This window comes from Tachysurus fulvidraco, chromosome 2, assembly GCF_022655615.1.
Source record: "Tachysurus fulvidraco isolate hzauxx_2018 chromosome 2, HZAU_PFXX_2.0, whole genome shotgun sequence".
NCBI classification, from domain to species: domain Eukaryota; kingdom Metazoa; phylum Chordata; class Actinopteri; order Siluriformes; family Bagridae; genus Tachysurus; species Tachysurus fulvidraco.
Window position 1 is genome coordinate 5,603,570 of NC_062519.1, and position 12,102 is coordinate 5,615,671.

Genomic DNA, 12,102 nt, shown 5'->3' on the forward strand with positions numbered 1-12,102 from the left:
TTTACATCCTAGAGGCAAGATGCAAATCGATCTGATGAAGATGGTTCGTCTATAAGCTATCCCAAGCTCTTTAAAAGTAGGACGTTCTGCGTTTCTCTTGGCATTTCCTCTGGGTCCTCAAGGACAAATTTCAGTTTCACAATTAGGCGGATACATTTGCAAAATATGACACTGGTTATTCTTGGATTTACACACTCCAGCTCTGCACAGTGAATCCATCTGACACGTTTATGGTGGAAGAGGAAAAAAAATGTTTTAATACCATGGAATGTGGTGCCCCATACTCCTGGAAAACTTTTTCCAAGAAGCATCCCTCTCGACCTGGAGCTCAGTGAAGAACTCCTCCTGCTCTCTCTCTCTCTCTCTCTCTCTCTCTCTCTCTCTCTCTCTCTCTCTCTACTAGTCTGTAGAAATAGCTCCTAAGCTGTGTGCTGTCACAGAGTTAGGTGATGTAAGTGTTAAATCCCATTTGCTGTGTACTATCCACAATAAAGCACATTGGAAAATCTTAAGACGCAAAGCAGAGATTAACGTTGTTTGTGTCCAGCTTCCTCTCTTCCACCAGTCATTACCAGCGGGTCATTTCTGTGTGGCGGGTGACGTCGAGCACGACCCGTCTCTGGCACGACGCTCGTCGAGGATGCCATTGGAACACATGGTTTAGATGATGTGACAAGGAGTTAAAGAGAATGTTTGGGTTTGTAGCAACACCCCAACTGCGTAGACATTTTCAGCATTGTTTCAGCTCCGATTTATTATAAAGAATATTACACGCAAGTCGTTATGCTGTAGAGAAAGGTCATGAGGTGTAAATGGGGTTCAGACTCATCATATATTTATTAGTTTTTAATGTCACTTACACTTAAGGTAACATACAATCCAGGCACAGAGCTGAAACAAATTCCACAAGATGCCAAGTAGGAAGAACGGTCATGAATAAACTATAGTGTTGGAACAAGCGCACCGATAAGTTACACAGGAAGGTTGGTTAATGTACAGGCGTATCAGGAACCAATACCAGTGCGTACCCAAGAACCCGGGTAACTCTTCTCGTCTCAGGTACCACATGAGCCGAGCTCTACATCACAAGCGAGCTAAAAATAGTGCAGTCCATCAACTGGGAAAAACACAGCCACTTATTAACGCCTGGCTCATGTCATTTCTCTCCCGTCTCTCCTGAAAAGAATGCAGTAAGTTAACATCAGATGAAAAACACTTTATATATTTCAAACTTTTTATGCACTTGTCACACCTGATGATGTGCAGAGGACTTTTACTTTTGTGGTTTTGGAAAAGCTCTCTCGCGTGCGCTCTGCACCAGAATAGGTATAACTCTGGCTCCTTAGTTATTACCAAGTCGCACGGTTCAGCGGAACAATTGATATTTTGACTCCACAAATGTCCGTAGGTGCAGAAGATGCTTGAGCTAATAATATAACACAGCAAACAAAAATAGTTGGGAGATTTTGAGGAATTGTAGCCTTCTTGTTAATCCAAGTGTTGGTTTACCAGCTACCAGGCTGGATAAGGTATAGGAATGTTCGGTAAATATTCCGTATTACGCCTGTCGTCATTTGTTATTGAAATGGGTGCTGCCTTGTTTCGTACACACCAAGCCAAGCCTGGAAGGTTGTTGTGCCAGATGTTTGAATACGGCGACTCACTCATGAAGTGACTTTAGGGCAAGGGAACATCGCCTTTCTATTTCTAAACGAACACGTGGTCCCACGTAACGCCGAGTAGCCCTTCTGATGGTGCGTTTGAAGGATTTTACGCTCTAACGATGGTGGTCCCTTAAACTGAAATCACATGTGGTCGTGTTTCTATTTTAGCGCTGATCGCTCGCCAGACCCCTTGTGTTCACCACATGTTGCCAGAGCTTGACTGAGTGCTCCATGTTCTCAGGTGCAGAGAAATACAGGACTTTTCACCTCTGAGTTTTATTTCTTTATTTTATTTTACTGCGGCACTCTAGAGCGAAGAAAGGTCATCAAGAAATGATTAGGTTTTAGAGCGCAAGCGTGTTTTTCTTTCCCATGCACCAGGACGATCCCGCACCGTACCGTTACTGCTCAGGTTCTTTGTTCCAGGAAATGAAAATCATTTCAAAGCCCTGCTGTAACTTCCACTCTAATTGCACAATCAGGATTTGTACATAGTAAGTGCTATTAATCTGAAAGATATTCACTGCTCGGTGATGGAGATGACATCTATACATTTAAGCCTCCCACTATTTCCATTTCTGTACGCCGCTCTGTTCTTCCCTCAGTAGATTGTGATGCAAGGACAATGAGTCATACACCGAGTGGGTGCAGCCCGAAAAAAACGCTAGCAGCTCATTTCTCCCATCGCACACCCCACATTGCTCACTAAGGACGTTCAAGCATATTTTACCTTCTGCTAATGTAGAAGTGATTTCTATTACAGGTGCAACAGTGAATACTGTGATGCACCGATTCAGATTTTTTTACTAGTACTAGAATGATCACAGTTCTCCTGACTTTCGAACATTCTGTGTAGGAGCTCTGTATTGCATCATCACGGTTCGCTCGTACAATTTTCCACACAAAAATATACGTTTTTATCCCCTCGATGATTTAGATGAGCCAATCAGCCTATGAAGCTGGCATGATTGACAGGTGGCCCCCTTCCTTTTCATTGCTTATTCATTATTCCTCAACCTTGACTTGATTTTTTTGCTGCTTGAAAAATACACAGGTTTAGTGTGTTGTTTTTCTGTCAAGGAAAATAGAGATTCTTTTTTAAAAGTTTGTTAACGTGAAATAAAATCTCCCGGCCGTACGTTCGACATAGCGAACCTTAAACTTCATATTTAGGAGTCGGCATCAGTTGCAAGTCTATCCTGGTGAGATTAAACTCTAAAGAAATGTTTCTGAAATGTTAAAGAAGTCAATGTGCAGAGGCCTGAATTGAATTTCATGGTTACAGTGTGATAACTTGGCTATCAAGCAGTTTCCTACAGTGGCTGGATTATGGGGACATGATTTTCTGTGCATGTGCTGGAATGGGAGGGCAGTTCAAGGAGTAAAATCTCTGTTTCTGCAGCAGTGGTCGGAGATAAGTCTGTGTGTTAAAGACTAATGAGAAACGAGCTGGATCAGGAGTTGGATCGGTTCCAGTTCCAAAGACTGGATCCTTTGCGTCTGCAGCAAACTATTCTCGTACTTCAACCGCTTAACCTCTAAAGCATGATTACTGTTGACTAATGCTCTTCAAGCACGTAGACATTTCTTATTGTTAGCTCATATCATGATCCAACTGCTTTCTTATCATCCAGGGACTTCGCTTAGTTGATTCAGTCTTCGTCGGCTCCCCACGGAGCAGCAAGGTTTACGATTCACCACATGGAGCCGTGATGAAGATATCACAGATAGAAGTGTTGATGGATATGAGTCAGGGTGGAGGCAGAGGGGGGATTCTCCTCTTGCACTAATCACTCACCGGAGTTTCCAACAAGTCCATCTTGAAAGTCATGAGAAGAACGCGCCACTCGAAACCCTCGAGCCGAGCAAGACCGTTTTGTCCCCTGCTTATGGTCTTAAAAGATCTGCTTTTACGTTTGAGCTTTATGCAGAACTTTATGCAGAGCACCATGTAGTAACAAGCACGGCATAAGGAGGTAAGGAGCAGTATTAGTTTTTACTGCCAAGAGTTCATGCTACATATTTATTGTAGGCTTCTCCATTATATGAGCAATGTTTTCCCAGCAAGCTACAAGGGAGATGTATTTAGGTCAAGTTTGGAGAATATGCCCAAGGGCGTCTGAGTGTGCGAAATCCCATCTGCTGCTTTCGTCTTTTTGAAAACATGTTTTTCAGAATTTATAGGAGTTTCTTTTTTTTCCTTTAACACAGCAGCAATAAACATAGACCTTAGATCTACAACCATGATATTTTGAACGCAAGCCTGAACAAAGGTTATTGCCAGAGTACATAGGAGAAGTACAGTGAAGTTGACTTGAAAACATCATACTTAAAGCAGGGGTGAGACAGTGAGCTGGCCAATGGTGTTGTCTTTTCTATTCCATGCCCTTTTCTTTTAGACGATCGTCCAACGGTTTTGTGCAACCGCATGTGTGTCCGTATGGAGAGCACACGATTTCCCCTTCGCTCGCCGCATTCATCGCAGCGCATTGTTCTACACGTTTATGAGTCTATTGTCGTGTTGAATGTCGCAAATGCATGTTGTAATGAATTTCTGCGATTCTAATTAGCAACTAATTAACACGAGCGTGGATAACAGACGTAGAGAATGGAAAAGAGCGACCCTGATTTCAGCACACGGGCTCTGCACAATGGTTTCTCTGCTTTTGTGTTTCTCATTGTGGTCTAAATGAATGCCTTCTAGTCTCCCGGATAATTGATTTTATTGAAGTTCCCATTGCATCTGCTTTTAACAAACATCGATTGTTCTTTTAGTTGAGGTTGGGCGAACGATCAGGCTTCTGAGTAACATTTGCATTTACGTCGCTAGGCGGACATATCAGTCCGGGATTCATGTCGAATACAGAGGCTTTCAGAGGGAATAATGAAGCATATGATCCAGACAAGATTGACAAGAATAGGGATATAGGGTATCAGTCCATGCTATTGACTCTTAATAAGAGTGATTAATATACAGTACTTTCAACCATTTATACAATTTTTAACTTCTTCAGCTTTATTTGAAGCACAAGCAGTCTGTGATTTTTGTTTAAGTCCGAACCAGATTCCAGGAAAATACATGTTACGTTGCTAATCGTACTGAACATCACCAATATACTAAAAACCCTTTGTGAAGTTGATCTGAGCGAAAAGGTGAAGTCGCCATCGCTGAGAAATTGAGCTCGAACTTTTGTGCAGGTTGAGAGCACAAAACGCAACGCATCGTTTTTGCATAAATAAATGTGCACTCTCTCTTTTTCTAATTACTTGTATCCATGGTTTTTGGAGCTACCAAAAATAATACTAGACCTATGCAGTGCAACTATAAATAGACTGTGCTGGTATAATGTGTCTGTCAGATAGAGGATATAGTGGCCATTTTAAACAGAATCATCATCTGCCAAAGATGGTTTGAAAACCGCCACATCTGTATGTAGGTATTTTATGGTCTGTGCAAGTCTTATTTGCTTTTAGAGGTTTTCCTGTCGCACATTGAAGCTGAAGGCAAACGGCAGGTTTTCACTTTCAGCTTTTCAACATCGATAATAAAACGAATTTCCAAGTTCATAAAATGACATCAGTCTTCGTCGGTCTTGCAAAATTCTCGTATTTAAAAAAAATACACTTTAAGTCTTGACTGCACAAATTAAAGTCCTGTAAATTTCCAAAATTGGCTCAGAGTTTATTTAAATATGGTTTTTAAGTGCAACAGAAACAGTTCTTTGATTTGAAGTTCAGTCTCAAGCTTTAATGAATTCATTGATTTATTCATTTATTAAGTGCTTTCTGGATGTCCCCAGCGCATTTAGTTCCATTAGTCCTTGTTGTGTTCTTTAGTGTATGCGATTGCAATGATTTTTTTTTTCTCTGTTGACACCATGAGTTAGCACACAGCAGAGAAAGGCAGCTGTTACTCAATTCTCAAATACTCAAAGCGGGGGAAAATCTTCAGGCCTGTGATCTCTGGCCACCGATTCCTTCAGTTTCACTCAGTCACTGCTCTGCGATGTCAGGACTTGCTTAGAAAATGAAAATTACTCATCAAACTTGGTGACGGTAATTTGGTGATTCCCAAAACTTGGAGTCCTGGAGTGTACTTATTTTGGCACAATTGATCTGTTGAGGTCTAGTCCACACGAACACGGTTTTTATGTTCGTTTGGCCGCAGTAACGTTTTCATTTGCACGCTTTTTCAACAAATAATACAGCATGTTATGCATGAGCATTTTGTCTGACATTTAACCGTGATGTCAATCATACAGATGTAAGCTTTTCCCAAAGATTATCCACACCACAACATTTTCAAAACGCTGTTCGTGTGGAAACGAAAGGGAAAACCGACTCGAAAAAATCTTCACCGTTGTTGGAATGGCGCAAGCCTTAAGAAGGGCCTATTGATTAGCTAATTGGTTGGACCAAGTGTGCTCAAGGAAGAAAATACTAGAACATATCTCAGTGGCTCTCTAAGACCAAGATTCAGAAGCATTCTGCTAAATAGAGCTGTCATGACCGCAGCGCGACTGAAAGGTCAAGTATTTTTCTGTGATAGTAACTGAGAATTGCTTCAAGTTTGCACTCCATTCATTCCAGCCTTCAAGGGCATTCCCAAAGAGCCTGGAAACATGCCTTTCTGCCTTGGGTATGAGGGGAAAACATCAGCTATTGAGGAAGAAGTTTCACTTCGGCAGCCGTATGAGGATACAAAGCAATTCGCCAAAGATGTAGCTTCTGTTAATGCACTTCAGTCATTTTTAACACTGAACAGGTTCCCAGGTTGTGTGTCATGGTTGGCATACACTTAGCAGCTCTCACTGTGTTATGCTATACAACCGTTGTTTCACGACCGTTTGTTTGACATATCTCAGCTTGTCAGAAACTCAGCTGAGGTCAGAGCACAGGGTCAGTTATTATACTGCACCCCGGGGCAGAGAAGGATCGGGGACATGGATTGCCAAGACTGCAGGAGAAGAACCCGAGTGTCCTGCACACGGAATCCCACTGAACACCTTTGGAATGATCTGGAACATCAAAAGTACACGCCAGGACTCCTCATCTAACATCAATACAGCACTCTAAAATCTAGTGAAAGCTTTTCCAGAAAGTAGAGGTTATTATTACAGCTGAGCGCTTCCCACGAACCAAGAGACCAGTCTGTTTTTCCTCTATAGGTGATCTTTACAAGGTTGTTCACAGATGATCACGGATCATTGTAAATATTTACACCTCATACTCTAGGCATGTGGAATTAAAAATATCACCACAAAGCCATCATGTAATTCTCTCGTCTATAAATAAACACATCGAGAGAAAATAAAGATGCTAGTCAGGCTTTATTAGAAGAGAATAACGATCACGCACCAATGCACTAAATCTCTTTTACCTTATTACTTTACATGAACTGACAATTTCTAGCTTGTTCAGTTAGGAAAAATACATTTATAATATGTCCACCCCTGTGTTTATGATGTTGAAATACGGTAGGTCTTTTTGAAGCTCTAACCCTGATTAAATGAGTTGGTAAACTGCTTTTCCTTTTAGTAGTAAAGGTTTAACCGTGCTGGGAATTTTGATTAGCGTCCGAGTCACCTTTCTTTTGTTACAGCCCTTTTGTTCAATCTAATACCAGCACTTTGCCAATAGGTTTGTTGTGCTGTGTGACCTTGACAAGATCTGCTGTGTGTGTGTGTGTGTGTGTGTGGCAGTGTTTGTGTGTGTGTGGCAGTGTTGGTGGGGAAATTTTGAGTGTGGGTTTTGTAAAGTTTTATCCTATGGAATTCTATATTCAGCTGATTATTTATAGATGTTTTTAAGGTGGGATGAATAAAAGGGGGCATTTTATTGATTTGGTGTGAAATTACACTACTTAGTTTATAAAATGTTTTAGGTTTTTTTCCCCCCATGAAGTAAAATCCGTTCCTAATGAAGTTACTTACTTACTTACTAACTACTAATGTGCTAATGTGATTCACGAAGCAAAGCCCAATTTTATACCATGACTTATTTTCAATATTTTCTGTAATGCACTATATCACATATGTTTAGATGGAAAAATGATCGAAAAGTTCCTTTTCTTTTTTAATCAACAAAAAGACTGAAGTGCTAATAAAATAAAATAGCATGTTAGCAAAAAAAAAAATAAATTCACACAGCCATGGACACACCTTATTTTTATTTTTTTCCCTCTAACCAAGCTTTCCACTTTATTTTATTTCTTTGTGAAACCAACACTGGCTTTGCCTCCTTCCCTTATTTTACCTCATGGTGGCTGGATGGAAAACATTTGCCTGCTCTCCATAATGCTGTACACACACACACACACACGCACAGGATGCACACCACAGAAGATGTATACGATGCCAATTGAAGTCCTACACACACAAAGCCTGCTTATTGGAAACTACTGGAACATCTTAGATCATGGACACTAGGCCTAATGTTCACCTGGAATACAATAATTCTACACGTTTGCAATAATCGCTTAGATATGCAACGATGTGTTATGTTAAAGCAATATTCTTACAGACAAAGAGAGGTGCTTATCAAGGCTTCACTCTGGTTATATCCACTTGTTTTCATTCTAGTCAGCAACCAAAGTTGACGATTTGATAGGAAAAAGAACCAACGCAGCTTCCCTTTGAGAGTGCAGTCTGTATGTTTACCCCTGTGAAACACATTTGCATGGCATTTGTTAAGAGTAAAATGAGCGCACTGTGCACTGTTTTTGAGAAGGAGAAATCTAACAGCAGCGAGTCCATGGTCGAATGAATGTCATATGGAATAGAGGAGCCAGGTGTGAGAGGCCAGCTAACAACTTGTCCCCATTGCTGTTGGAGTCAGTAACTGGCATCGGGGCTCAATTGGAAATTTCTGGAATGCAATTCCATGTACGGCCGTTGTTGTGCAAGCCTGATCCGAGGTCAGCGCTGCCTGCCTTTTTATTATTTTTTTTTAAGTATATCAAGTGCAGCATTTGTTAATATTCCTAAGCCACCAGAAAAGTACTTAGTTTTAAACTGCCCATTTAATAAAAACACTGCACTTAGCTTTAAAGTGTACAGAATGTGTGTTCTTTTATCTTCGCATTCGCACGATCACAAAGCATCAGTTCTCATCTCGCAGAATTACTGTTCACGTGTTTAATGAAGTGCATCAAGATAACATTTTGTGACGACAAACTATAGAATATAGTCATGTGCGCATCATCATCACCAAGCGTTCCATCGAGTTTATGCCAAGCCTTTTTGACCCCCTCGACTGCTCATGTAGTGTCTCTATTTCTTTTTATAACCATTGATGAAAGTCGCATGTGTAGATCACTCGGGTTGGGAAGGATTACTTTTTTCTTCTGATTAAAAAGGATGTCCTGATTAGATCCGGAGCAGTGCTGGGCTGCTTTGATGCCAGACGTCTGGGTTGATTGAAGGCCTGTGTGTTTGACGAGGAGCAGCTTAATGCAATAAGGGTTCTGGGCTGAGTGGCCTGCTGTGTGCTGTCTGCCGTATACAATTTTATGTTTATATGAGACTTTTGTGTATTTGGTAATTGTGAGGTTTTTTTTGTTGGATCCTGGGGAGTCTGTTTCATGTGCATGTGTGGTGTGTTGTGTTGGCATGGTGTAAACACTGTTAACAAAACCTATGTGTAGAAATCGTTCATTTGTTTTTACTTGAAAAAACTCTCAGCACTTCACTCTTCTTTTTTTTTTTTTTTAGGAGGCAGCGGTAAGGGCGTGTCCCAACGCTCTAGGCACAGGGATCAATTGGCTGGTGGGCGTGGCCGTCGGGCTGGCTCCTCCCCCTCCCGGCGGCAGCGTGCACTCCCAGCCGCCGCCCGCGTGCGCCCCGCGCTCGCCTGGCTTGTGCGCCCGAGCCCATGCCCCCAGCACCACACGGCCAGTCAGCGCCATGTGCGTCCCGCACACCATGGAGACGGGAAAACACCACAATGCATCGGACACAGGCCAAGGTCAGGGGCATGGACATGGCAGGCACGGTAGAGGGGTGCCACTCGAACCCTTTGTCCACCAGGTCGGTGGCCATACCAGCATGATGCGTTACGATGACCACACCGTCTGCAAGCCTCTCATCAGCCGCGAGCAGCGCTTTTATGAGTCTCTACCTCCTGAGATGAAGGAGTTTACGCCAGAATTCAAAGGTAATATTTTTTATTTAGAGCACACAACTGAGTTAAAATACGCCTCAAAGTTTCACACATAAAGCCACATAGCCTGCAGGGTTCAGGAAACTTCCTCTTAAACAGGATGTTCAACAGGCTGATGGGATCAAGGGCACTTTTGTCGCAGTAAATGCAGAGGAAGAGACACAGTCATTAATCCTGGTTTCAGACCGCTTCCTCATTATGATTTGTTAAGGCTGATGCTGCTCTGCTTTAGCAACCACAGTAAACAGAGCACAAGGACCAGGTGCACTGCATGGAGATGTTTGGACTTTCAGCATCACAGCAGTTGAGACAAAACAGCATATGATGCCTGATTACTCAAACCTGAGGTAACTGGCATACTCATTCAGACCTTACGTAACCTAGTGTTCATGCACAGTGTCATCCTTGTGACAGCTTAATGCGACGCATCATAATATCTGATAACTGCATAAAAAATCAGGCTCATAGAGGTGAAAATTCAAAACGGCAGTGTATGCTACATTGAATTATATATTATCTCCGTTTGTGTTTAAACTAAATCGATTCACGGCGTTCTGTGTTGTTAACCTCCTCCCTGCCGATCGCCCATCTTCAACACGGAAGTGTACGTGACACCGCTCCAATCCCCCATTTAGCACCTGGTTTTTGTCTTCCTCTCCCACCCAGACGTTACAGCGCTAGATAGACAACATGCCTTCCTCATGAAGTAACTTATTGGAGTAAATAAATACGCACGTCTTAAACTCCTGCCACCTATTTCAGTCCGTGCTTGAGTAAGGCTGCGGCTCATGCTTTTTTCCATTCGTGAGAATTTGTCCCTTGCAGTGGGTGGCCACGCAGCCGATTTAAAAATAGGGCCGGCTCTGGGGGCTACAGGCACAACATTGTTTACGCATGATGGCACGCTTGGAAGAATCACATCCAAACCTTTGAGGTATGTGTAAAATGGTGTAAAGGGCTATAAATAGGTGAACAGAGGTTGTGGTTAGAGGAGGGACAACAGTGGTGCAAACAATGGCTTTAAAAGTGTTGCCAGTCTGATGACCGTGACAGCCTCACTCGTGATTTCTTCTGCTTTTGATCAGAAACAGACTTTTTTTTTTTTCGTTCTTTGTTGTTCATGTTGTTGAACACAATCAGGAACAACTGATAATAATATGATAATGAAAGAAAGGGATGCAAACCTCAGGCTTCCACATTATATGATTCAAATCCTTGATGCATCACGATACCACTGAATCGGAGACCGTTTTGTAGCGTCTACTTGATATGTGATCGACTCTAGTTCCTGCTCGATCATAATCAGGGGAAGGAAAATAGGAAAAGTAGCAGAGTTCTGGGCTAATCAGCTCGCTAGCTTTTTATTTACTCATTAGATCAACAATATTATTTTTTTGTACAACGATTTTGTTGTTTTTGTTTTTTTTATGTTATGATTGTGTAAATATTTTGCCTTTATAATCAATGTTTCTATTTATCCTATTCTCTGTAAGTTTCACTGCTTTTGATTTAGCTTTTTTGTTGGGTGTGATTTGTTTGTTTGTTTTTGGTGCGCATTTGAAATTTGTCGTCATCAACCTTGTTTTGCAAATGCAGCCACAGACAAAAGCGTTCCCCAGATCTTTTGGCTTGTCCGTTACTCTGTTTCTGGCCGTCGTCTATAAAAGAGTGTCATGCACTAACCTATATTGCTAAAAGCGCCCACAAGAGGTGATGAAATCTCCAAAATTATTCCGCTTCAAAGTAAGAATCTGAACCGTGTCACATCTATCCTTGGATTTGTTTTTGTGCTGTGGAAAAGCTTGGACCTTTGATCCCCATAGTACTTAAAATAAACCATGAGTGGTGGGCTGCATGTGTGAAATTTAAGTTCGCTAGCTGCGTTGGAGAAAAAAAAACAGTGCCAGGGATTTGGAGCGCTCTGTGTCTTTTAAGGCCTCTGATAAATCAGCCAACACTAAATCCTTAATGGCCATTAAACTGAGCCCTTCCCATATTAGCACAGTGGTACAGGAGCTTTATTTTGCTGGCTCATAAACAGATGCAGTCTGTAGCGTAACACACACGCACACACCCACACTGTTCCTGATATAGGTTCAGCTCTGACATCAGCACTGTCTTCATTCATTAGCTCCAGTAACTGAGATGACATCACCAAGGAGGGATCACGGAGCTAAAAAGGCCATCCAGTGGCTGCGAGTCAGCTGGATGATGCATGGTCTGTTCCCTCAAAGCACCTTCTGCTTTTTCTCGCTCCCTCCCTATCGCACTCCACACC

At 42.0% G+C, this 12,102-nt stretch overlaps 1 protein-coding gene across 4 annotated transcripts in view; it reads left to right on the plus strand.

Moving 5' to 3' along the window:
• ip6k1 (inositol hexakisphosphate kinase 1) overlaps positions 1 to 12,102 on the plus strand; it is a 30,543-nt gene that overhangs the window by 8,938 nt on the left and 9,503 nt on the right. For 3 of the 4 annotated variants that reach the window (XM_027167719.2, XM_027167717.2, XM_027167720.2), the window contains exons 2-3: positions 9,377 to 9,818; positions 11,956 to 12,042. In XM_027167719.2, coding sequence (XP_027023520.2) covers positions 9,569 to 9,818; positions 11,956 to 12,042 — 337 coding nt within the window. In that variant the 5' untranslated portion in view covers positions 9,377 to 9,568. Of the gene's footprint in view, positions 1 to 9,376; positions 9,819 to 11,955; positions 12,043 to 12,102 lie in introns of those variants that run through there. The other variant, XM_047808664.1, reaches the window with a different exon arrangement.